The 25,338-nt window shown below is 53.5% G+C and overlaps 2 protein-coding genes across 8 annotated transcripts; one reads left to right on the top strand and one right to left on the bottom strand.

Annotated features, from left to right (window-relative positions):
• Window positions 1-44: 44 nt before the first annotated feature.
• On the bottom strand, window positions 45-8,635 carry KLC3 (kinesin light chain 3). Of its 7 annotated transcripts, none has more exons than XM_072966853.1 (13): window positions 8,504-8,635; window positions 4,911-5,176; window positions 4,168-4,398; window positions 3,762-3,831; window positions 3,143-3,362; window positions 2,673-2,760; window positions 2,494-2,595; window positions 1,771-1,944; window positions 1,101-1,191; window positions 985-1,025; window positions 787-893; window positions 520-583; window positions 45-282 (listed from the first exon to the last, which is right to left on the bottom strand). In XM_072966853.1, exons 2-13 carry the CDS (start codon window positions 5,166-5,168, stop codon window positions 211-213), a joined length of 1,518 nt encoding a protein of 505 aa, XP_072822954.1. In that variant the 5' UTR covers window positions 5,169-5,176; window positions 8,504-8,635; the 3' UTR covers window positions 45-210. The 7 variants fall into 7 exon arrangements, with proteins under 7 accessions (XP_072822954.1, XP_031537777.2, XP_031537776.2 ...); XM_031681917.2 differs by lacking the exon at window positions 8,504-8,635 and adding an exon at window positions 8,162-8,257; XM_031681916.2 differs by lacking the exon at window positions 8,504-8,635 and adding an exon at window positions 5,571-5,658.
• Window positions 8,636-16,212: 7,577 nt separating this feature from the next.
• CKM (creatine kinase, M-type) lies at window positions 16,213-24,832 on the top strand. Its single transcript, XM_006208569.3, has 8 exons — window positions 16,213-16,247; window positions 18,215-18,425; window positions 19,305-19,459; window positions 19,875-20,007; window positions 21,814-21,985; window positions 23,084-23,207; window positions 23,605-23,794; window positions 24,323-24,832. Exons 2-8 carry the CDS (start codon window positions 18,233-18,235, stop codon window positions 24,499-24,501), a joined length of 1,146 nt encoding a protein of 381 aa, XP_006208631.1. The 5' UTR covers window positions 16,213-16,247; window positions 18,215-18,232; the 3' UTR covers window positions 24,502-24,832.
• The last annotated feature ends 506 nt before the right edge of the window (window positions 24,833-25,338 follow it).

Consider the following 25,338-nt stretch of genomic DNA (forward strand, 5'->3'; position numbering starts at 1 on the left):
GGTGGTTCAGAGGGCACCTTGAGGGAGGAAACCTGAGGCAGATGTTCTGGCTGCCAAATCTACAGCCTTTAATTGCAGAAGGAGAGGGCAACAGGAAAGCCCAAGATAGTGGGGGCCCCCAGGAGGCCAGGGGAGAGCCATGGAGATGAACAGACTCCCCTCTGCCCACCTCTCTCCCACTCATCCCCAGAAGCTGCAGCCAAGTCGACTTTAGCGGGGGCCCATGTCCTGGGTGCTGGCGCTGAGGGTCCGAGAGGCCTCACTCAAGTGCCGGTTGGGGAACTGGGGACAGGCACAGGGGATAGTGGAAGGCAGGTGAGGGGCCGACCCGGCTCCATTCCATCTGCCACTCGGGCTACTCCCTGGCCGCCTGGTGCTAGCTTGTCTGTCCTGCTGGCTGAGGTGTTCATCCTCCTGTCCCCACATCCCCCTGCCTCTACCCAGATCAAACCCATCCATCCCCACCCTTCCCTCACCTCTGGGCCTGCCAGTCTATCTTTGACTGGGTGTGCCCCTCACCTGGGTCCCAGCAGCCCTTGGACCATCCATGTTCAGCATGTTGAGCGATACGGCTCTCTTCATCCTGCGGAGGAAGGGGCAGGGGGTGGGGCATGAGTGAGTCCACGAGCATCTGGCTCCCATGCTGGGAACAGTCTCTCCAGCACCAGGTTTGATAGTATGTGTCACAGGGGAGATGGGAGCCATGGAAGGTTCTTGAGCAGGAGGGGAGTGGGCTACAGATTCTGCAGCTAGTCCATGCTCTCGCTGACCTGACCCAACACTCACCCGGCTGCCCCCGCTGCCCCCTCGCCTCGGAGACGGGAGACCAGCTTCTCACTTCCCCGTCGGATAGACTCCCGGAGCTTGGAGAACGAGCTGCTCCGACGAAGGGTCTGGGGAGGGCACCGGGGATATCGGTCAGTACCCCTCGCTCCATCCAGCCCCCGTCCCCACTCTGGGAGCTGAAGCAAAGCCTGTTCTCACCTGTTGTTCAGCGTCACCAGCTGTGCCTCTGTTGGGGGCTCCTGGGGAACAGATGGGGACATTGTAGCAGGACGCTGAGGAGCCACTTGGAGGAGAGGGGAGGGGTTGGGGCTCACCGAGAGGGGCGGGCAGGTCCTCCCTGCTGAGGATTTCTTTGTATAGCTCTTCTGCCTGCTGGTACTTGTTCTGTTTCAGGTAGGCTGAAGCCTGAGGGGAGGGGATGGCCTGGTTGATCTTGGCTCAAATCTGGGAGCGTTCCAGGCCCCAGCATTGCACCCAGGCTGGTCCTTCCCAGCCCCCTAGGAGGAAGCACAGGCTCACCAACACTCAAGGCCTCAGCCTACAGCAGAGTGGGCTTGGAGCCCGACCCCGCCACTGCCCATAGGGCAGCTGACTTCCTGGCTCAGAGCAGGAGCCTATTCCCCACTCTGCCTAGAGCCAGTGCGTGCCTCTCTGTGCCTCAGTTTCCTCCTCTGCCAAATGGGGCCAGGGGAGCACCTACCTCACAGGGCCCTTGAAGAAATGGATGGTGCAGGGCAAGTACTAAGAAGGGGGCCTAGGTCAATAAATGCTGTCGTCTGCTCCCGCTTTGACTGGAGCTGTTCTCTGGCTGCTGCCAACTTGCCTGCTTCCAGACACTTCCATACCATCTGTGCTGAGCAGTCTCATGGGACACCTCGAGGGCCAGGCAGAGATGGGGCCCCAGCCTCTGCAGTATCCCACCAGGGAGCCAGTGGGTGCCTCCCCAGCACTAGACCCCTGTCAGTCCTCCCGGGGCCCCCTCACCAGGTTGTTCTTGGTCTTGGCCACGTTGGGGTCGTGGGGCCCGCCCAGGGCCTCGTAAATGCTCAGGGCCCGCGCGTAATGCCGTTCCACCTCCTCGAATTTGCCCTGGTTCTGGCAGAGCAAGGCCAGGTTGTTGAGTTGCTTGGCCACGTCCGGGTGGTCGGCGCCCAGGACCTAGGGGTCATCGGGTCACAAGTCATTGGGGTCATCTGGGATTGACGGGCCACGTGATGCCAGTGGCCATGGAGGGAGCCACTGGTGATTAGAGGATCGAAGTGGAGAGTTACATGAGGTTGGAGGTGAAGGGCAGGAGTTGTCCCCATCAAACTGGGGATTAGTAAGGTCAGAGCTCATGGTGGTCCAGAACCTCATGATTATGGGGTCAAACAGGTAGCTCAAGGGTGGGGCTGTACTGGTCTTGTGGGGCTGAAAGGTCAGGACTGGGTGAGGGAATGAGGTGAGTTACAAGAGGTGTCGTCAGAGTCAGGAGTCAAGATCAAATGGAGCTCATGCTAGGTCAGGGGTGATGGGTCATGGAACTAAGTGCTTTAGGTTCGGACTGGGGGTTCACAACATTAAATGGGAGGGGCACAGAAGGTCAGAGATCACAGGAGTAAATCAGGGTCACGTGAGAGCCACAGAATTGAGCACTTAAGGATTAAGTGGGAAGAGCCATGCTGACAAGGGCTCCATGGGAGCCGGGGAGGGGTGGCGGGGTGGAACCTTCTCTCGGATCTCCAGGGCGCGCTGGCACAGTGGCTCCGCCTCCTGGTAACGCCCGCGCTTCCCGTAGAGGACAGCCAGGTTGTTGAGGGTGGCGGCCACCTGTGGGGTGCAGGAGGTGGGTCAGGAGTGGGAAGGAACAGGCCACAGCCCTCCCTCCCTCCTGGGCCCTCACTCACCGCTGGGTGCTCAGGGCCCAGCGTCTGCTCTCGAATCTGCAGAGCATCATGGAGAAGGTCTGTGGCCTCCTTGTACTTGTTCTGGTCCCTGTGGGGCGGCCCAGGGTTGGAGGGGGTTTGGCCAACCTGGGGTAGCAGGGGCCATGGGCTGGGTTGAACCCGGCAGGCCCAGGGACCTGGCAGAACCAAGCATGGGTGGCGCCCTTTGGGGGGGTCCCTTCTGGATCTCCCCACACCTCCCAAGTCGCGCACAGGGTCCCTGCACTCCTCTGTCACCCCAGGTCTCTGTTGGCCACACTGTCTCCTCTTTGCCTGAGTCTCTGGCCTCTGCAGATCTCAGTCCCTTCTCCCCACCACCATCCCAGGTGCCCTATGCTGGCCAAGCAGGACATCAGGGTTCCCCCTCTCCTGCCCAACAGTAGGTCCCTGCCCTTCCAGTCCCCTTCAGCCACGGCAGCCTCAGCCCTCACCGGTACACCAGCGCCAGGATGTTGAGCATGGTCGCTACATCAGGGTGGCAGTGGCCTGAGCTCCGCTCCAGGTCCTCTAAGGCCTGGCGGCACAGTGGCACAGCCACCTCGTAGCGACCCTGACCTGCGTACTGGATCACGAGGTTGTGCAGGGTCCGAAGGCGGGCTGGGATCTCGTAGCCACCCTGCTGAGCCGCTGCGGCCCCTGCTGCCTCAGGACCTGGGAGTGTCAGACGCCGAGTCACCGCAGGCCTCCTACCCCTCCTGCCCCACAGGAGGGGACACACACACCCCAAAGCTACAGCTGCCTCACTGGCCCTGGGGACCATGGGCCCCTACACTGACTTCTGGGATTGGGATCACAGGCAACTAACTGGCCTGTGGGATGTAAACACAGGAGCCACCTGGTTTGTGGGGCTGCGGCCACCTTGGCATGCTTGGTTCACAGCTCCCAGCCTCACCTGCCCACTGTCACCACCCCCCATAGCCACCTACATCAGTCATCCTGACACCCCACCTTGACCTCCCCATCCTCCCTCAGAGACCTTGGGGTCCAGCAAAAGAAAGTTCCCTCCCCAGCCTTGGCCTTTCGTCCTGGGGCTGAGATCCCCACACCCACCTTTCCTCTCGTCCTCCTCACTGGGGAACAGGGAGGCCAGGCTGTCCCGGCGAGGGGGGGACTCGGGCTGCTACAGAGAAGACAGGAAAGTGGGGCATCAGGAAGATTAGGGTTTCAGAGACTGGGGTCCTGAATCTCAGGGTCTGAGGGTGGTGGTGGCCAGAAGCCTCGGGGAGGATCCTTGGGCTTTGTGGAGCAGCTAGGGCAGGGGGCTCCTGTGGAAGTTCTACTGGGTCTGGGTTTTGTGGGATTCTGCAAACGTTTGAGGGTCTTCAGAGGGTTGGCGGGTTCTTTTGAGGGTCCAGGGCACTTGGGGCTCTGTGAAGGGATGGGGAGTGGTCGGGTATCCAAGGTGTGCACGGTTCCCAGCGCATCGCAGCCCCCGCTGCGCCCAGTCCCACAGCACCTGGCTCTCCACAGGCGGGTCATACTGCCGCAGCTGCCCCAGGAACTCAAGGTGGTTCTTCTCCTCCTCCAGCTGGGCCACGGCCTCCTCGCTGGCCCGCAGCCGCCGCTGCGTCTCCTCCAGCTCCTCCCGCAGCCATGCGTTCTCCTGGGCCAGCCGCCGGGCCTGCGCGCGGAGCCGCTGCTTCTCAGCCTCCAGCGCACCCACGTGCGCCGACAGGGCCAGCAGCACCTGCCGGGGGTCAGGGGTGGCCAGTCAGAGGTCTGGTCCCTACCCTGCCAGACAGCCCCCAACCCAGCCCAGGGCCTCAAACCAAGCCAAAGCACCCCCATAGTCTCCAGGATCCCCCAGATTTTACGGAGACCCCTCCAATGGGGCTCCGGGGATGCTCAGAGGCTCCCAGGGACACACCCAGATCCTGCCCAGGGACTCCTCTGACTTCACCCAGGCGCATAAATTCTGCTCAGGGACACTTCATATTCCACCCATGCAATCCCAAAGTCTCCCCAGGACCCACAGTTCTACGGAGGGACCCGATCTGGCTCAGGACTCCCTGTCACACATAAGGAGCCCCCAACACAGCCCAGGGATCCCATCTCTGGACTAGAACCTCCCCTTCCCAGGCCTGGCTCCCCTAGGCCTCCCTCTTCCCAGGCTGCCCCCCACTGCAAACCTGGCCCCCTCACCCCTGGGTCCTCCCACTCAGGCCTGAGCCACATCCCTCAAAGTCGGTCCCCTCATACCTGGGCCTCGCCCAGCCCCAGCTCGATGGCCTCCAGCGAGTGGCTCACCACCTGCTGCTTTTCTTCCAGCAGTTCCAAGCCAGCCACCGGGCCCTGTCCTGCCAGGGCCTCCGCCAGGTGCCCGGCCAGGCCGCAGTGCTCTGCCCGTAGGGCCTCCAGCCCCTGCACTACTTGCCGCGTCTGCCGCACCAGCTCCTCGGGGCTCAGGCGCTCGGGGCCCAGCCCCACGCCTCCGGGGGCTGCCACCTGCACGGACATTGCTGCTCCTGGGGGTGACCGGGGTTGGAGGGTCACTGCCAGGGCCAGGCAAGCCAGCCTCTCAGCCTCCACGCCACTAGGGTTCACAAGCCCCCTCCCAGCTCCCTCCCTACCCGCCCAGCCCAGCCACCCCTCTGTTCCCATGCTCTCCTCACTCCAGCCAGCACCCTGTCCCACACCCATCCCGGCCAGCCCACAGCTGGGAACATTCTAGTCTCCCTTTGCCTGTCCTCAGTCCAGGGCCCTGCCCTAAAGGCAACTCCAAAATCTCACTGTGTGTAATTAACCGAAGGAGGACAAACAGCCATCTGCTGGCCTCCCACCTGCCCTCAGTTCACCCGGCCAGCCCTGCCCACCCCAAGGCCCCCGGATACCCTGGCCCAGCGCTCCGGGCTGTGTCACCTGGGACTGGAAATGCCCTCCCCTCCTGGGCGTGTGGGGTGGACGTATGTGTGGAGGCGGCAGCCTCTCCGTGAGCTCATTCTCAGGGTGTTTTTGTTGGGAACCAGTCAGACCACTGGGGGTGGGGCGGGAGGAGAGGGCCATGGGGCTGGGGTGCTGGAAGCAGAGGAGGCCTCCAGATTGGAGAGGTCAGGGAGGGGGCCCCACGTGGCGGCTCCCAGGGCCTTAGGAACTGACAGACCCAGAGGAAACAGGCTCCACCCTCTGCTGCAGACAGGTCCAGCCTGCCCAAGGCGTGTTGGGACACACGTGTGGCAGGCGTGGCCCACGGATGTCACCCTGGCTGTGTGAGAGCTGAGGGTTCTCAGAAATAACACATACTCTTCTCTTCTTTCAAATATGATACAATATACACACACACTGTCTCAGATATATGCCTTCTCACACACACCCCTCAGAAACACAACGTAATACACGTCCTTCTCTCAGAAATACAATGCACATACTTTCTTTTAAATGTTTGGTATCTTGATTGTGGTGGTGGTTTCATTGGTGCATACATCTATCAAAATTCATCCAATTGTACATCTGAAATATGTGTAGTTTACTGTACAGAAATTATACCTCAATAAAGTTGTTTTAAAAAGGTAATAAAAAAAATACAATACACACACTCACACCCATCCACATTTCCTTTCAAAATACAACCTAACACAGCACGCTAACTCAGGTGCACACACAAATACATTCAATACAATCTTCTTTCAGAAATAGCGCATCTATGCTCCTGGGGGGAGGGTATAGCTCAAATGGTAGAGTGCTTAGCATGCATGAGGTCCTGGATTCAATCCCTAGAACCTCCTCTAAAAATAATAAATAAATAAACCAAATACTTACCCTCCACCCCCCCAAAGAAGAAAATACAACCCAACACACAGGTGTATTTCCCTTTCAGAAACAGAAGCCAGCAATGAAGAAACTACCTCCCTGTCTCCTCACTCAACTCTGTCACCTGCAAAAATATAACCAAATCCCAAATCACTCCCATTTGACTGTCTCCTTGCACTCAGGCTCATGACACATGCCCTCTCCCACCCTCACACAGTTTTGCAAGCAGCTGGCTCTCCATCCTACACCCAACGCCACCTCCACGCACACACACTCTCCCAGGATTCGCCATGGACCCGTCACCACCTTCCCCACTTCCTCCACCGCCCCGGCCAGCCAGGGACTCACACACACACACACACATGCACTTCAGAGCTTCGCGCACGGACGCTCCAGTGACCCCTGATCGCAGACTCTTAGACTGTTGCAAGCGGGTGCTCACGGCACGGACAGCTGCAGAGACACAGAGGTAGTCCGATGCTCTCCGCACACTCCCTCTCAGGCTTACTTCACTCAAACGACTGTTCCCACCATGAGCAGCCCACTGCTCTTTGCACCTGCTCGCATGCTCATAATCACACACACTTAAACACACGGTAAGGGCAGGCAGGTGATCCTGTGGGTTTTATATACCGCAGCCTCGTCACCACCATCAGTCTTTATGTACATATGTGCTTGTGTATGTATCAATCCCTATGTATATATATGCTCATGTATACCTCAGTCTCTCTATATGTGCTCACATATGTATCAATCTATGTCTATATGTGCTCTATATGTGCTCACGTATATATCAATCTATGTATATATGTGCTCATGTATATATCAACCTCTATGTATACATGCTCATGTATATATCTCTATATATATGTGCTTGTGTATGTATCAATCTATGTGCTCATGTATACATCAATCTCTACATAGTATATATGTGTGCATATGTATAACACACCATAGTCTCACACTTCACATGCAAGTCACATAAATATTCAGACTCACAACCACACAAGTTCATCGACAGTCATCCTGACTACCACAACCATTACTCCTGCAATTTTGTGGACGTATACAACCTCCCACAACATCATGCACAATCTCAGATCCTGAGCCAAATGTTCTAGACACAACCTCACGCAGTAACTGTCAAGGCGACACATACAGCTTGACCACAGCCACACATCACTCAGGTTGTTTCCTAGACACACACCAGATCTCCCATTCATACCATCCTCCAAAAAGCAAACTCCCCTTCACGTGTTCAGACAGGTGCACCCAACCACACAGCTGACAACAATAATCACAGTCACACCCCATACATCCATCCTGTACCCCATAGTGCCCACCTCTCTGCCACCTCACCCATCTCACGAGCAGAGAGACAACCACGGCCACACAACCTCTTGGTCACACTCACAATTCTAGAAACAGTTCAACTCCCTGCCAAACACACACACAAGGCATTACAGACACACAATCAGAGGTCACCCACATTTTCACTTCACTGAATCGGTTTCACATCATTCGCACAGTCCCTCTGTGCCCTCGCAGTCCATCTCCCTTTCACACCTGTAGCCACAGCTTGACACCATCACACACACCTGAGCTTCGTACACCATCCCTCAAGCACAAGCACAAGCACAAGCACACACTCGCAGGCAGGAGGCCCCTCCATCATGGCCAGCCCCTCAAACCACTCAACTTACCCCTGGCCGGCCGGCCCAGGCCCTGGTACCCTGGCTTCTCCGCCGCCAGGCCTGTTCGTTGCCGGCCCGTCACAAGGGCCCCGTCCCAAGGGCCCCGTCCCTTCCCCAGGCCCCGCCCCATCCTCGCTCCTGTTTACCTGCGCACCGGGGAGGGGGCGCGGCCCCAGCTGGGCCTCCAGACCCGGGGGTGCCCGCTGGGCAAGGGGCGTCCAGAGACCCCAAGGCCCGCCCCTGTCATCAGGCCTGTGGGCCCAGGGGTGCGCCAGGCCTTGCCCACATCCTCTGCCCCCACCTCCATCCTCTCGGCTCCCGGCACTCCCGCCCCGCACTCCCGGCGCCCACCTGACCGCGGACCGCTCCGGCTCCCACTGCGCGGTGCCGCCCGCGCTGCGCACGCCCCGCCGCTTCCAGCTGCGCCCCTAGTCTCGAGCCGAGGGGCGGGGCGACCTATCGCCCCGCCCCCGCAGGTGAGGCCGGCCCCCGCCCCACCCCTCCCGCGGAAAGTGAAGCCCAGTGCAGTGGCCCCGGCCCTGCGGAAAGAGCAGAACCTTGCGCGCCAGCCGGTAGCCTGTAGGACACGTCGATTCTGAGACGATTTCAGCGCGCTGAAGGCCTGGAAACCAGAGCCCCTGCGAAGCTAGAATCTTGGAAACCCGGAATCTTGGAAACCTTGGATCCCAGACGGATGGCCTTGCAGTGCCAGCCACCGACCCTTTGCCTTGGCTGTGCCCCCTACTTGGACCTCTTTCCACCACAGATATCGATATTTGTCTGGTCTCTTTTCAAAGGCCTCTTCCTCAGAAAGGCCTTTTCTTGCCTGCCTCTTCTAAATTACACCCTCTTACCAAAAACACAACCTCTTTCCTCGGCTTGATTTTGTCAATAAAACTTTTCAGGACCTAAAATTATGTAACATTATAATTAAGCTACCTTGTTATGGTACATCACATCATTAGCGAAGCTAAAAATTGGGTTCTGGGTTTACATCCAATTTCAGCACTTACTGGCTGTGCAGGCCTTGAGCAAGCAGCTTAACCTGTGTCTCTGTTTCCCTAATCTGTAAAATGGGGACAGTCTAAGGCTGCGAGGATTGAATGAGTTAATATACGGATCGGAAGCATTTAGCAAATAGTAGTTCCTGATTTTAGGGCATTATATTATTGGTTCTCCCTCACTAGAATGCCAGATCCTGCGGGCAGAGCTCTGTATTGTCAGCACGTTTTCTTTAGCACTAGAACAGCCTGGCCCAAGTTAGGTGCTCAATAAATATTTGTTGAGTAACTGAGTAAGTGAATCAAGTCCTACAAACATAAATTGGCCAAAGCTGGGCGCACAGGCTTCTAGCATCACAAGAACTTAGTTCAACAAAAACTTTGCCAAATCCAGGCAATACAATACCCCTGGTCACTGCACTACAGGATACTTCCAGCAGAGAGCGCTGCTGGTCTGTGGACCAGGCCTCTCTCAGCCTCCAGGGCCGCTCAGCTCCAGACTCCCTCGCAGCTCTCTAGTCGCCAAGCCTCGGTGCAGATGCTCCCTCCTCCAGGAAGACTTCTCTGACCACCACCCACCTCACCAGGCTGGAGGAGATGCCCTTTCCTGGCTCCTGCAGCCTCCTGGGCTCTCAAATCCCAGCCTCACCCATTCTGGATCATCAATTGTCTGTCTCCCAAACAGAACTGTTAGCCCCGACAGGGACAACAGTGCCAAGGCAGTCTCAGTCCCCACTGTGTCCCCAGTGCTACCCAGCACAGGCTGAACACAGAGAAGGCACTCAGGACCATGAGTGTTGAGTTGAATGATGGAAAATAAAACTCAAACTCACAATCTAACTTCTCCAGATACTTCCATGCAACGAGGTAGAAGGGGGCAGCTGAGACCTTGACCCCCATTGTTTTGGCCTCAGGACAGTGGATACTGGTTCTGGATCTGCCACTACCAGGCAGTGCAGGGACTGGAACCAAATGGCTCAGGTGCAAATCTCTGCTCTGTCATTTGTTGGCCGTGTGACTCCTGCACCCAGAACTAACTTCTCTGGGCCTCACATTCCTGATCTATAGAACCGGACTCACAAAGGTAACCTATTTTGTGATGCTGATGTGGGGATTAATGAGTAATCCTTTTAAAAGGCTTAGAACAGAGCAGCATACAATAAACACTATGTATATATGTGTAGGGCGGGGAGGGAATTAGAGCCAGGTAGATCTAAGTTCCAATCCTGATCTTGACATTTCCTTTCCACGTCACCTGGGGCAAGTTATGATTTGCTGAGCACCTATTTCCTCATCTGTAAAACAGGGATGATCACACTCATCTCATAGCAAAGCGGTGAGGATTAAATGAGATAAAGGCTGAAAGAAGATGTTAAGTAAGGTGACCATTTCTTTAGACTGGCCCTGGGCCAAGCACTTTTGCCCAACATCAACTGGGGCTGGCATTTCTGAGTTCTTACCCAAGACAGGCCCCATGTCATGTCTTGTCTTGAAGATTAATTCTGTTCACCTTCACACCAACCCAGAGAGGTAGTTGCTATGATTGTCCTCGTTCCACAGGAGAAGATGAGGCACAGACAGGTCAAGTGACTTGTGCAAGGTCACAGAGCCAAGGAGTAGCAGAGCCCCTGAGTCCATAGGGCCACCCCCTGAAGTTGGCACTATGACTTGCTCCATCTAAAGAGAAGGAAACTGAGGGGGAAGGTATAGCTCAGTGGTAGAGCACCTGCTTAGCACGCACGGCGTCCTGGATTTAATCGCCAGTACCTCCATTAAGAAATAAATAAATAAACCTAAGTATGGCCTCAAATAAATTTTTTAAATTAAATTAATAAAATAAAATCCTAAAAAAAGTTTTAAAAAGAGAAGGAAACTGGGCCAAGCTGCCTGAGGAGGAAGTGGGGCTACCGCTGTGTTGGCCTGGGGTCTCTGGACCAGCTTCCCCATGTTGAAGGTTTCCTTTAAGATCACACTTGATTTGGTGACACAGGGGCTTAACATTTTGAGCCTGCTGGGTTTTTTTTTTTTAATACAGTAGTATGGAGCAAAGCTTCCCAGCTGAGCCCAACCCAAATCAGCCAGCTCAGCTAACCCTGCATCCATTTTCAAGCTCCTGCATTTTGGGATGGTGCATTTCACAGCATTTTTGTGGCAATCGGTGTATATTTATTTCTTTTGCCCACTTAGAATTGTGTCTTGGTGCTATGATCTAAATGTCCATGTTTTCCCAAAATGCATGTGTTGAAATCCTAACCTTCAAAGATGATGGCTTTTAACAGCTGGGACCTTTGGTATTAGTATGAGGTGATTAGGTCATGAAGGTGGAGCCCACATGAATGGGACTGATGCTCTTTTAAGAGAGATCCCACAAAGCTCCCATGTACTTTTTACCACCTCAGGATACAAGAAGTCTGCGATCCCTTGCCCTTTTTCAACCTCAGTATCCATCCTCTGTAAAATGAGGCTTCAGCATGAAGAGGTGGAATCAGGAAGGGAGTGACTACCTGGTCCAGTCTGGCTCTGCTGCTGCCCAGCTGTGTGATTTTGGGCAAGTGACTCAACCTATCTGGGCTTCACTTCCCCGTTTTGTAAAGAGGAAATTAGCAATCCTCACCTTGTAGGACTGTTGGAGAATTAAATTGGTGAATACACATACAGGGATTGAATCCTGAAGCCAGATGGCTAGGGTGATGAAGGGGACATGGGGAAGTGGGTACAGATTATCAGGGCCCCGAGACCTGGAAAGGGACTCTGGGCTGACAAGATAGTCTGATTTTGCTGAGAGGCCTGGAAATTATTTTCACCGAAGCCTGAACCCACTCTCAGCAGCCCTGTTCATTTGACTCCCAGCTCTGCCCCTCCAGGGGCAAAGTGACCTTGAGCAAATTATTTAACCTTTTGGAGCCTGATTGTTGGGAGTGTTTAGTGAGTTAATATATGTAAAGCAGTTGGCAGAGTACTTGATATATAGACATTAACGCACCATAAGGTGGGGGGAGAAGGTATAGCTCAGTGGTAGAGCGCCTGCCTATGAATGCACAAGGTCCTGGGTTCAATCCCCAGCACATCCACCAAAAAACAAACTTGATTACCTCTCCTCAGTAAATATACCATAAGAATTAACCATTAGGCACCTCATACCTATCAGAAGGGCTGTCATCAAAAGAACACAAATAACAAATGTTGGCAAAGATGTGGAGAAAAGGGAACCCTCATACACTGTTGGTACAAATGTTAATCGGTGCAGCCACTGTGGAAAACAGTATGGAGGTTTCTCAAAACACTAAAAATAGAAGAACTACCATATGACCCAGCAATTCCACTCTTGGGTATATATCCACAAAAACCAAAAACACTCATTAGAAAAGATACATGTACCCCAAAGCTCACAGCAGCATTATTTATAATAGCCAAGATATGGAAGCAACATGTGTCCGTCAACAGATGAATGGATAGAGAAGATGTGGTGTAGGAGACAATGGAATATTACTCAGCCATAAAAAGAATGAAATTTTGCCATTTGCAGCAACATGGATGGACCTGGAGGGTGTTACGGTAGGTGAAATAAGTCAGACAGAGAAAGACAAATACTGTTAGGGTGGACACTGTGGAGTGGCCGTTCAACAGTCATGCTAACCTCCTTCCAGCACGTTCAGTTCTCCAGAAGAAGCATGGTTCCAGGGGCAAGAGGTGTTCCTGGAGGCCCAGCCTACAGCCTGCTCCTTTAGCCCTTCGATTTTTTTTGATTAAAAAAAACTAACTTTATTAGCTTTAAAAACAAAACTTGTTACAAGTAAGTACAAAGACTTCCCCCGCCGCCCCAGATTACATTCTGCTTCATTCTGCTTTTGTCATCATGATAGGACAAGGGATGTTTAAATGTCCTTAAAATATGGAAGAGCTAAAGTTGACAAATAAGCAAGTGCTACAAGCTATAAATCACTATTTCAAGCACAGTAAAATGTGGAATTCACAGATGGGAGTTACTGACCAGCTTTTTGAAGTACAATAATATCCACTACAGTTTATAGTACCAGACGTAGCACAGGATCACAAACTTGTTAGGATAAAACAATAAATTCAACTCCTGGGTTTAATAACATAGAAGTAAAAGGATGGAGAAAGCCCTCCAATTTTGTAAGTAGCTAATACCTGGTAGTAAAACCCTTTCTGCTTAAACTGGGTGGAGTGGTTTCTAATTGCCTGATAAGGCTACTAATATTTACTTAGTCAACAAATACTCATTTATCCTGAGGTCACTGGGGAGCCAAGGCAGGTTCTGAACAGGAGAGGTCAGCAGGTAGGGAGTAGGTTGGAGGGGGCAAGACCAGGGCAGGAGCAGGGAAGCCCGGGAGGAGGTTAGGGCAGGTGGGGATGTGGAGGAGGTCTTGAGCTAGGGTAGGAGGAGGGATAAACAAGCCTTGAGACTGATGGGCTCAGAGGCTGGGGTGGGGGGGGGGAGGAAGATGTGATGAGCGTCCTCATGTTCCCAAGGCCAACTCTTTCTATGAGACTCAAAGAGATAAAGGAGGTGGAGCTTATGACACAAGGTCACATGACTGGGCCATTGCTGCAAAGGATTTTGGGAAATGGAGTTTCTGACATTTCTGGCTTCTTCAAAGGAGAGGGTCAGAGGGTGGGGAACTCTGCAAGCACAGAAAGTGTTTCTGAGGCTGTGTGGCCAAAGTAATGTCAGATATCCCCACAAGGGGTTATTAAGGGTCCAGGGGGCTGAGCTGGGCTGGATCCTGTCTCTCCTCTGCTCACAATCCCCGGGGGCTCCCATCCCACCCACAGTGGGATGGAGGCCCCACAGCCCCTAGGGCCCCACAGGCTTGCTCCTGTCCCCCCACCAACTTCATCTTCTTTCTCCCACTCTCCCCTCTGCTCCACTTGCTCCAGCCCTGCCGCCTCCTCCCTGTCTCTCAGATATGCCAAGCCACTCCCACCTCAGGGCCTTTGTACCTGCTGTCTCCCTTCCAGATGCCCACATGGCTGGCTCCCTCTGGTCTTTGCTCAGATGTCACCTCTCCAGAAAGGCCTGACTTGACCTCCTCTACTGTTCCATCACTCCTATTCCTTACTAACTCTTTCATTTTCCTTTAAAGCCCCATTGCCCTCGACATTAGAGTGTATATTTACTTGTTTACCCTCAATAAAATATCACCTCCATGAGGGCAGGGGTCTTGGTTATTTTCTGCTGTGTCCTCAGTAAGTGCTTGATAAATAATTTTTTTTAATTTCTTTTTTTTAAACATTTTTTGATTTATAATCATTTTACAATGTTGTATCAAATTCCAGTGTAGAGCACAATTTTTCAGTTATACATGAACATATATATATTCATTGTCACATTTTTTTCTCCATGAGCTACCATAAGATCTTGTATCTATTTCCCTGTGCTACCTGTGCTATACAGTATAATCTTGTTTACCTATTCTACAATTTTGAAATCCCAGTCTATCCCTTCCCACCCTCCACCCCCATAGTTTGTATTCTATGTCTATGAGTCTAGATAAATAATTGTTGAAATGATAAATGCAGAATGATTCTAGACTAGTTTGTTCTAGTTCTCTGGGCCTCAGTTTCCTTAGCCTTGAAGGAGAACTTTTTGTTACTGTGACCTTGCTGGGAGGGGACAGTGGGTGGAGAGGTCAGGGGCTGGGCCCCAAGGAAAAATTTTCTAAGCATTCCCCCTCCTACAAGAAATCTAGAGAGGGGTAGAAAGGACCTCCTTTCCCTAGGTCAGTTCCCTGCTGCCCAGGAAGAAATGGGAGAGCCCTGGGAGGAGGAAGGAACCCCAGAGAGAGAGGAAATTTCTCTTCATTTAAATCCTGGGCGCTGCTTGGACTTCTGTTCCCTGGACTTGCCCCGCTCACTTGTCCTGCAATCTTGGCGCCCTCCAGGCTGAGGAAGCAGCTTCCTTATGCCATCCCAGCTTCCACAGAATCTCCTCCTCAGCCCTTGAAGTCCCCGGTCACGGTCACGGTCACGGTCGAGGTGCTGAGAGCTCCTGCTTCGCCTGCATCTGCGGAGTTCGGTGCTCTGACCCCAGTTGCCACCCAGCCCCCTTCCCCTGCCGGTGTGGGTGGCTTCCCCAGCCCAGCCCGGCCCGTGGCTGCCCTTGTAAGGAGGCAAGGCCTGGGGACACCAGAGATGCCTGGTTATAATTAACCTGGACACGTGGCAACCCCACCCCCTAACACCTGCCTCCATGCCAATCCCCTATCCCAGCACCTCGGGTCTCCCAGAGAAGACAGCAGCGAGCTCTAAAAATAAACTCCATTCCTGGCAGCGCGAGTCCCTCCCTGTCCCCTGCGCGGCGGAAATCTTCCAGTGTTGCCAGGCCAGCGGACTGGAGTGGGACAGGGGACCACCACCTCCAATATGGCTTTGAGTTTGAATTGCCCCAACTCAGCACAGCCTCTGTTGCCCTCCCAGTCACTCCCATGGAGGAAAGTGCATCCAAGCACAGGCTTCTGGGGTCAGCCAAGTTCCCACCTTGACTTTGGTCATATGCTCCCTGTAGCTGGGTGACAGCGGACAAGTCACACAGGCTCTCTGGGCCTCTGTTTCCTCCTGTGGAAAGTCAGCTACATGTCCCTTCTGGGGCCATTGCAAGGTTTCCCCAGGGGCAGGGCTAGGGAAGTGCCACTGGCTGGGGTCAAGGCCACTGGGGGCTGAAGAGAGGCTGGAGGCCTAGTGGAGGGCCAGAGGAGCGTGGCTTCTACGTGCCTGGGACGGTCCCTGACACTGTCCCGTGGCCCCGGCGGGGGGCCAGCTGTCCCCGCCAGTCCAACTCAGCACTTGATCGGGGGATCGGCTTGGTGGGGGGGCCTGGGCCCAGACCCTGGGGCGGCCCATACAAGGCCATGGGGCTGGACGCAAGGCATGCCTGGGTTCAGGGTGGGCACGATGCCCGGGCAGTGAAGTGAGATGCTCAGCTGCCCTCCAGCCCAGTCCCAGGGGGCAGCCCCTCCTGGCCAATAGCACAGCCCGGGCCCCCCCCTATATAAGGCCAGGGCTGCAGGTCCTTCTTTGGGTCAGTGTCACCTCCAGGATACAGAAAGCCCCTTCCAGCACAGCACAGCCAGGTACTGTCGGGGTGGGAACCAGGGTGGGGTCTAGAGTGAGGGCCCCCATGGGTACCAGAGGCCGACCTGGCTCGGGAAGGGGTCTGGCATGTTGGCCCCCACATCCTCCTACACACAGATGGGTCAGTGTGTGGCAATGTCGACCTTGTGTCAGAGAGTCCCCTCCACCTGTGAGCCCAGGGTCCTGGGGAGGGATCCCAGAGTCAAAAGGAGACTTGACAACTGCCAGCTGTCACCTTCTGCAAGGGGCTGCAGGCTAGGCCTTGTTCATGATGGTTTGTCACCAGAACTGGGCGCTGCAACCCTGGGAGGTGTCTATCAAGTTCTCTGCAGGGTCTCTGCCTTGGTGACCTTGTGGGTCCCTATTGCGTCTGACTTTCCGTGGCTCCTGCATGGGTGTCTGTATCCTGGGTGTCCCTGCGCTGTGACGTGTGCATGTGTGGCTCTGTTTACAGTGTGATGGGTGGAGGGGTCCTTGTGTATGTGTTTGTGTGGCTCTGGGGCTCACCCACCTTGCTTTGTGCCCTCTCCTGGCATGTCCCTAGCAGGGATGAGGGTGGGGACATGCTCTGAAGGGGGATTTCTAGGCTGGGAGCCCTTGAACCCCAAGGCTTGCATGTACGTCCTCCCGGCCACCCTGGCCCACCTGTCTCTGGCCTGCTGACTTGGTGCAAGCTGAGTCCCTGGAATGTGGCGGGGGGTGGCAGCTGGGGGTGGGAGAGGAGTCTGCCGGACTCTAAAAATAAATCCCCAACCCTGGACATTAACTCCAAAGGCTTTTGTGGGTTTCCATCCCCCTTGGCCTGATGCCTCAGCCTTCAGCTCACCCGGTCCCCATCCCCTTCCCACCATCCTTCCTGCTCCCATCCCTGGGGCTGGGAATGAGTGTCCCACTGCCACCACCTCCTCCTTTCGGGGTCTTGTGGATTAAAGTAATAATAACAATAATAGCAGTCATTCCTTTAGGTACCGGGCCCCAGCTCCAAGCCAAGGCCTGTGCTCAGCCGGCCACATGCTTGAACTCAAAGAATACTCCTGGCAAGGCCATGGGGAAGGCTCAGTTCACAGAAAACAGAGGCTCAGAGAGGCTGAGCAACTGGCCTGGGGTCACACAGCTGGGAAACAGCATAGGTGGGATTTGAACCCAGCTCTGTCGACCTTAGAGGCTGAGTTGTTCTTCTCAACTATGCCCAGCAGGAGAGGTGTCAGCAAATAGAGGTGGGGGCAGGCACCCAGCCTTCCCTTCCCCAAGGCCCCTCGTCCCTCAACTGAGAACCCAAGAACTCTTATGGAAAGAATGTCCCTCCTTCGCTCACACACTCATCTCCAGCAACACCTGCCATCTTCTCCCCAGCACCTCACAGTTTAAAAAAAAATTAATAATTAACAATAATTAATATTAATAATCATTATTATAATCACTGAGCAAAATAATACTTGTTGTGTGCCACCAATTATGCCAAGTGCTTTAAATAATTAACTTATTTCATCTTTTTAATGCCTCCATGAAGTGAATGTTATTATACTCGCATTTCACAGATGAGTACTTTGAGGCCCAGCAAGGTTAAGCAACATGCCCAAGGTCACACAGCTTGTAAGTGGCAGAGCTGAGATTTGAATCCAGGCTGTCTAATTCTAGAACCTACACTCCTACACATGCCACAGTGTCTACTCCGGCTTGAAGGGTGCTCCCCTCTATTTTCCAGCTGGAGAAACTGAGTCTCTAGCAAGGTGACTAGTCCAGGGTCACCTGCCAAGATGAGGCACAGCTAAGACCCTGACACAAGACTCCTCATGCATCCTGTCAAGATGAAGGGGCTCAGAGAGGAAACCGCTCTTTCTCCAAGTCACACAGCACAGGAGTCAGGACTGACAGTCAGGCCTGCCTGACTCCAGAGCCTGGTTTTGCTCTCTTGCTAGTCTCTGCTGGATATGAGCTAATCGTCCCCTCCTCACCTGCTTACCAGGCCCCCCACACCGCCACCATGCCGTTCGGCAACACCCACAACAAGTTCAAGCTGAACTACAAGTCTGAGGAGGAGTACCCAGACCTCAGCAAGCACAACAACCACATGGCCAAGGCGCTGACCCCTGAGATTTACAAGAAGCTGCGAGACAAGGAGACTCCATCTGGCTTCACTCTGGACGATGTCATCCAGACAGGTGTGGACAACCCAGGTAAGCCTCCTCGCTGGAGCATCATGGGGATCAGGAGGGGGGGCGGGGGTACTCCAAAGGCTGCCTGCCAGGCCTCGGTCCCACCTCCCCTGGCCTCAGTCTTCCCATCTGTAAAAATGGACCATACTCACAGGGCTATTGTGAGAAACGAATGAATTGAGAGGTGTGAAGGGCTTGGGATGGGGCCGGCACATAGTAAATCTCTCGCTAAATGTACGCGAGTGTAAGTGAGACTTCCCCGAGGAAGCCATTGACTCTCCCCGGCCTCACTTTCCTCACCTGCGAAAACACACACACGTGTGAAAACATAGAGTGGCGCCTGGCATGGAGTGAGCGCTCAGACTCTTGAGGAGGGGTCACGAGCACTGTGTTTCTTTCTCTGAGGACACACCGCCAGGGCAAGTGGAACTGAGGGCAGAAGACCAAATTCTTGTCTTCGTGTGATTGCGTGGAGAGGCCACTTCTCTCCAGGCCTCTGTTTCCCCATGTGGGAAACAAGTGTTTTCAAGTGCTTTATGATCCGTGGGGGCTGATGATCTAAGGTTCTGAAAAATTTTAGGGGAAGATTCCATGATTTGGGGACCTCAAGGAGGCATATTTTCAGTACCTTGTAACTGCCCCCCATTCCTCCTTTGTCCTGTTCTCAGCATTCTCCACCGCCGCCCCCAGATGCCACTTTGACCTTTCCCAGTATTTCCTCCCCATTCCTCCCAACACTCAGCCTTCTCAGTCCTGACCCAGAGGTGTTGGGTGAACTCCCACACGCATGCACGCACACACACACACACACACACGTGTGCACATGGTCTATCCTGAACCCAGAAGCCCAGGCCTTCCTTGCCGGCCACAAGCACCTCTGACCTCCCCCCGGACCCCCAGGTCACCCCTTCATCATGACTGTGGGCTGTGTGGCTGGTGACGAGGAGTCCTACGTGGTTTTCAAGGACCTCTTCGACCCCATCATCCAGGACCGGCACGGGGGCTACAAACCCACCGACAAGCATAAGACCGACCTCAACCATGAGAACCTCAAGGTTCGCTGCCCCTAGGGGAGGCCGGAAGGGGGAAGACGGAGGAGGTCGTGGGGAAGACACCCAGAGAGACACAGAGACAAACAGAGATGGGAGAAATGTAGAGGGGGATGGGAAGAAAGAGGGGGACAGAGACCCAGAAGACAGATGGGAGTTGAGGAGAGAAAGAGAGGAAGGCAGGCACAAAACAGAGACACAGAGATGGAGAGAGATAAAGATGGAGAGAGAGAGAGAGAGAGAGAGAGAGAAGGGAGAGACAGAGCCAGGGAAGGGGAGGGAGGCAGGCTGGAGGAGGCAGAGGAAGCAGCTGAGAGCCCAAGCTGGCTAGGAGGACCTGGAGGGACACCTGGTCTTGCTGGGGAGGGGGCAGGGCGTGCAGGAGGGTCCACTGGGCCCTGACCCCCCACCCACTCTCTAGGGTGGAGACGACCTGGACCCCAACTACGTGCTCAGCAGCCGTGTCCGCACGGGCCGCAGCATCAAGGGCTACACGCTGCCCCCGCACTGCTCCCGCGGTGAGCGCAGGGCGGTGGAGAAACTCTCCGTGGAAGGTGAGAGCCCCCACCCCACACACTGCCCGGGTTATGCAGCTCTGGCTCTGTTCCTCCATGGGCACATCTCTGGACACCCTAGATCCTCATTTTCCAAAAGATGGAAAGAGCTTGATAAATGGGTACATGGTGAGAGACAGCAGGCAGCATTACCCCCGATGGAAGTCTTGGGGGTGCTGTCAAGACTTGACACGGAGTTGCACCAGGGTCCTGACCATCCATCCATCCATCCAGCAAATATTTATGGTTGTTCTGGACCCATATGGGGAGCTGTGGCTCCTGTGATAAATAAGATGGACAAGGTCACTGCTCTTACAGAGCTGTCAGCCTGGTGGGGAGATAGGAGGAAACACAGAAATCAAGAAAGAACAAGATAATTCCAAAATCCCATGAGGCCAAGAAACAAGAGTTGTGGCACAGAGTGACTGAGGGGAGCTACCTTAGACAGGGGTTCAGACCTTATCGACAAGAAGGAGCCAACCTTGGGAAGAATTCTAGACAGATGGAACAGCAAGTGCAAAGGCCCTGAGGTGGGAAGATGTGTTGGAGGAATAGCAAGGAGGTCAGTGTGACTGGAGCTGAGTGGTCGAGGGACATGGGTGGCCAGGTTGTGCAGAGCCTTGGGAGGACTTTGGCTTTGACCGTGAGGGAGGTGGAGACCATGGGAGGGTGATGAGTAGAGAAGGGACAGGTTCAGACTTAAATGGATCCCTCTGGCTGCTGTGTGGGGAACAGACTGTGGGTAAAGAGGGGAGAGGAAGACTGAGAAGGGGCAACTGCAGCGGTCCAGGCCGGGGTGGGGCGAGGGGTTGCAATGGGATGGGGAGAAAGAGTGGCAATGTTTGGAAGGCAGAACCATCAGGGCTGGTAGCAGTGTTCTGCTAAATGTTACATGACCAGCTCTCAGAAAAAAAAAAAAAAAGCCCTGATTTACAGCCAGTAACTGCCAAAATCTGTGGTATAAATTCTCTTACCATGGCCAGTTTTAAACTACTGACATGACATCATGCAGAAATGGGAAATGGGAAGAGTTGTGCAGTAGTAAATCATTCTATTGTGTTTCCACTATGTGGATACAGTAGACAAAAATCACTCCACGAACACAGAAAGTATTAAGTGTAGAAAAATAATTAGGAAGTGATAGTTCTGAGTATTGGTTACCTTTCTTTTAAATATAATTTGTTAAGTTTTTATAACTTATTTTTAATAATATAATATATAGTAAATGATATATAACATGTAGTGTATTATACAAGTAATATGTATATAAATACATATATGTATTACATACTTTATACACATAATAAATATTATGTGTTATGAATGCATAGGAATGTAGACATATACATATATGCATTAATACACATATTTATTTTATATATAATAGATATTTATTGTGTATTATGAACACATAGGAATGTAGACAAATACTAGATATGCTATATTAGAATAATTTTTACTGACGGATCCCAGGTTCCTGAGACTTTTTCTGTTTTGTCAGCCAGCAGGAGCGGGCACCAGCACACCAGTGCTGGCAGGTGGATTGGACCTGAGGGTCGGTGGCGGGAAGGGGAGGACCCCATGTTTTCTGGCTTGAGCACATGGTGTGTCCGCAGGGCCCAGGAAGATAGGAGGAGCACATTTTGGATCATGAATTTGGGTTTAGACTTACTGTTTAGGCACCTTTAGGACATCCACAGGGCCAATGCCCGGGCCCGTTAGGGGTGGCAGTGTAGGGTCCCCAGGCCTCTGCACCCCACTTGAGGTGGGGCAGGCAGCTGACCACTCCTTTGTGCGGCCCCTCAGCCCTCAACAGCCTGACGGGAGAGTTCAAGGGGAAGTACTATCCCCTGAAGAGCATGACAGAGAAGGAGCAGCAACAGCTCATCGACGACCACTTCCTGTTTGACAAGCCCGTGTCCCCACTGCTGCTGGCCTCAGGCATGGCCCGAGACTGGCCTGATGCCCGTGGCATCTGGTGAGGCCCCCCTGCCCTATGACCCCTTCTCCTCTGCCTCTCCCAGTCCTCCCATGACCCTTCCCCAAAGTCAAGACCATGAAAGTAATTACCAGAATGAGCTTGTCCTCCACCCCTGCCTACCCTGTGATCTCTATGTTAGATCTTGGAAAACTTGAAACTTAGACTTGAACCAGATTCCCCGGGTTCAAATCCCAGTGCTGCCATTTACTAGCTGTGTTACTTTGGACACATTATTTTTTTTAACAGGTTTTTGTGGGGGTGTGAGATAATTAGCTTTATTATTTATTTTTAGAGGAGGTACTGGGGATTGAACACAGGACCTAGTGTGTGCTAAGCTTGTGCTCTATCACTTGAGCTATACCCCCCCATGGACACATTATTAAATGTCTCTCTGCCCCAGTTTCCCCATCTATAAAAAGGAGATCAGAATTATTCATAGCTCTTGAGGTTCTTGTGAGGATTAAATGAGTTAATTTATGTAAAGTATTAGAAAAAGTGCCTGGGATATAGTAAGTGCTCAGTACATGTTGGTCATTAGTATGATTTTTATTACTAGCTATCGTTGCTAGTTAGGCTTTCCATGAATTTTTGAATCCCTGATTCTGATAGTCAAAGATTTTAAAGGGTTTTGAGGACCTAGGTTTCAAATAATTTGGAGAGTGTAGGTTGTAAGACATCAAGATTTTAAATATTTTAAAATTCCACTAATTTCAGATTCCATGATTCAATGGTTTCAAACATTTCCAGATCCTCAAGTTTTAGGGTTCTAAGGCTGTTTCTGAGATGTCACAATGTGATGGGAAGATTTATCAATTCTGATTCCTGGCTTCTGTTTTTCAAAGATTCTGAGATTCTAAGAATCTCTAACTTAATATTGTTCAAGGACTTAAGACCCTAAAAGTTACTGATCCCAGGATTTGAGATTTCACAGGTCCTGTGACATTAGAGTCAGGTGTAAGCTTCCGAGATTTTGAGATGCTCCCACCTCATGCCCTTCAGGCCCGCTGCCCCCTAGCGCTGGGTATGTGTTTGCAAGAGGGCGCGGGATGGGTTCTCGCGGAGCTAATTTCTCGGCCTTTTGCTCGCCCAATCCAGGCACAATGACAACAAGAGCTTCCTGGTGTGGGTGAACGAGGAGGACCACCTCCGAGTCATCTCCATGCAGAAGGGGGGCAACATGAAGGAAGTTTTCCGTCGATTCTGCGTGGGGCTGCAGAAGGTGAGCGCCTGACCCTGAGGCTGACTTCTGACTGCGCGACCGCCCTAGTGGTTTTCCGAGGCCCCGCCCCTGGGAACCCGGCTCTTCCCTCTAACCCAAGCCCCCACCCTTTCCAAAGTCACCACCTCGCTTTTCAGGACCGCATCCTTTGGGAACCCGGCCACACCCCTATGCCCAAGCCCCTCCCCTAAGCACCTGCCTCCAAAGCGTCCTCAGGCCTAGCTCCCCTCAGAATCCTGACGCCGTCTGTGTCGTCGGGGCCCTCCCCTCAGAATCTTGTCCCTCCCGGTTTTCCAGACCCGCCCTCGTACACAATCCCTCCGAAACCGGTCCGAGTTGCGAGTGTATTTGGGGGCACCCGCCGGCACTGACCCCTGGTCCTCTCCCCCTACCTCAGATTGAGGAGATCTTCAAGAAAGCCGGCCACCCCTTCATGTGGAACGAGCACCTGGGCTACGTGCTCACCTGCCCATCTAACCTGGGCACCGGGCTGCGTGGAGGCGTGCATGTAAAGCTGGCACACCTGAGCAAGCATCCCAAGTTCGAGGAGATCCTCACTCGTCTGCGCCTGCAGAAGCGGGGCACAGGTGCGGCGGCGCATCCTATCCCGCAGCTTCGGGGCTGGCCCTCTGCGGGGCTGAGGGGGAGGAGGGGCATCCCCGCGAGTTCTGGGGGTTGGCAAGAGCTGCCCCTCTGTGAGCCTATTTCTTCCTGTGCAAAGGCATCAGCACGCCTTATCTCAGAGGAGTCAATATATCATCATGGTTATAAAATATACATCGTGTATGTCCCGGGCCGCCTAGGAGCCTCACTCACCCATCTGTAAAGGGGAGGATGGTCAGAATTCGACCCCAGGCAGCCCAGCTCCAGAGCTCAACTCTCGTACCCACTACGCTACGTTTTCTTGCTGGATGGTTGAAGAGTGAGGTACTTAAAGCCAGAGATACGGACCCCTGAACAGACAAACGCTTAGGAAGCTCTGTGTGCGCGTATAACGTTGACACAGTATGCGCTCACTCAGCACATGTGACTGCCGCAGTTGGCACGGGTGGGGGCCGCGTCCCGGGACCGCTCCTTTCTGCTCTCTCCTCACTCCTTGCCTCCTACTTTCGCAGGTGGCGTGGACACGGCTGCCGTGGGCTCAGTGTTCGACGTGTCCAACGCCGATCGGCTGGGCTCGTCGGAGGTGGAACAGGTGCAGCTGGTGGTGGATGGTGTGAAGCTCATGGTGGAGATGGAGAAGAAGCTGGAAAAGGGCCAGTCCATCGACGACATGATCCCCGCCCAGAAGTAGGCGCCCAGCCCACCTACTGCGGGAGCCCCAGCCAAAGGGAGGATCCGGCCCTCCAGAGGCCTAGCCCTTCATGCTTTGCCCCGCCCCCTTCTCCCGGAGTCCTGCCTATAGCGGTTCGGTCAACGCGGGGCTTTAATGGCAACCAGAATTCTAACCAATGGCATCTATTCTCTGGGATCTGGCCAATGAAAAGCCTTCCTCACACTCCCCTCTCCTTTTTCCTGAGCTCCGCCCACCATCAGGCGCTCTGGCTAATGGAGAACTCGCCAGCACATCTGGAGCTCGTGTTTTTCTCCACTCAAAGCAACAAATAAAAGCGACAGTGGCCTTAGCACTGTGTGCGATAGTTATTGAGGGAAGACGAGAAACTTTTGCAATAGGCTACTGTGTAACCTAGTAGTGGTTTGCCCACTCTAGGCATGTCCTAGGGCTAGACATGTTTTATCCCATCTCTAAAATGAGGCACAGTTAGCGGACAGTCTAATCATTACAAGGCTCTCTGGGGAATCTGTGCCCAGTGTCACATAGCCAAGCTTAGGCCCTTCCCAACCTTGGCTCCCAAGCACCTAATGCTCAGATCTCAAACATAGGGTCCACATGAGGGAGAAACAGGGGCCAAACAAGATATCTGAGACTTGAACTTGGCCCACGGGCCTCCAGTTTGAGACCTCCCTTGTATCTGATCATTAACTACCTTAACACGCTTTTCACCGGCCTCCTGTGTGGTCTGACGTCAGCCCTCTATAGCTGCTACCAGTCTTTTCAACTTCCCTTGCTTTGCTCAAGAACCTTCCAGGGCTCCCCACATCTAGAACACACTCCTGTCATTTGCGATTC

The sequence above is a fragment of the Vicugna pacos genome, chromosome 9, assembly GCF_048564905.1.
Source record: "Vicugna pacos chromosome 9, VicPac4, whole genome shotgun sequence".
Lineage (NCBI taxonomy): Eukaryota > Metazoa > Chordata > Mammalia > Artiodactyla > Camelidae > Vicugna > Vicugna pacos.

Coding starts and splice junctions, on each gene's coding strand:
- KLC3 (XM_072966853.1), bottom strand. CDS start 5,168: ATGTCCGTGCAGGTGGCAGCCCCCGGAGGCGTGGGGCTGGGCCCCGAG. Junction 1,026..1,100: donor GGACCTGCCCGCCCCTCTCG/GTGAGCCCCAAC, acceptor TCTGTTCCCCAG/GAGCCCCCAACAGAGGCACA. Junction 283..519: donor CAAGGGCTGCTGGGACCCAG/GTGAGGGGCACA, acceptor GCCTGTCCCCAG/TTCCCCAACCGGCACTTGAG.
- CKM (XM_006208569.3), top strand. CDS start 18,233: ATGCCGTTCGGCAACACCCACAACAAGTTCAAGCTGAACTACAAGTCT. Junction 20,008..21,813: donor GGAGAAACTCTCCGTGGAAG/GTGAGAGCCCCC, acceptor GCGGCCCCTCAG/CCCTCAACAGCCTGACGGGA. Junction 21,986..23,083: donor CCTGATGCCCGTGGCATCTG/GTGAGGCCCCCC, acceptor CGCCCAATCCAG/GCACAATGACAACAAGAGCT.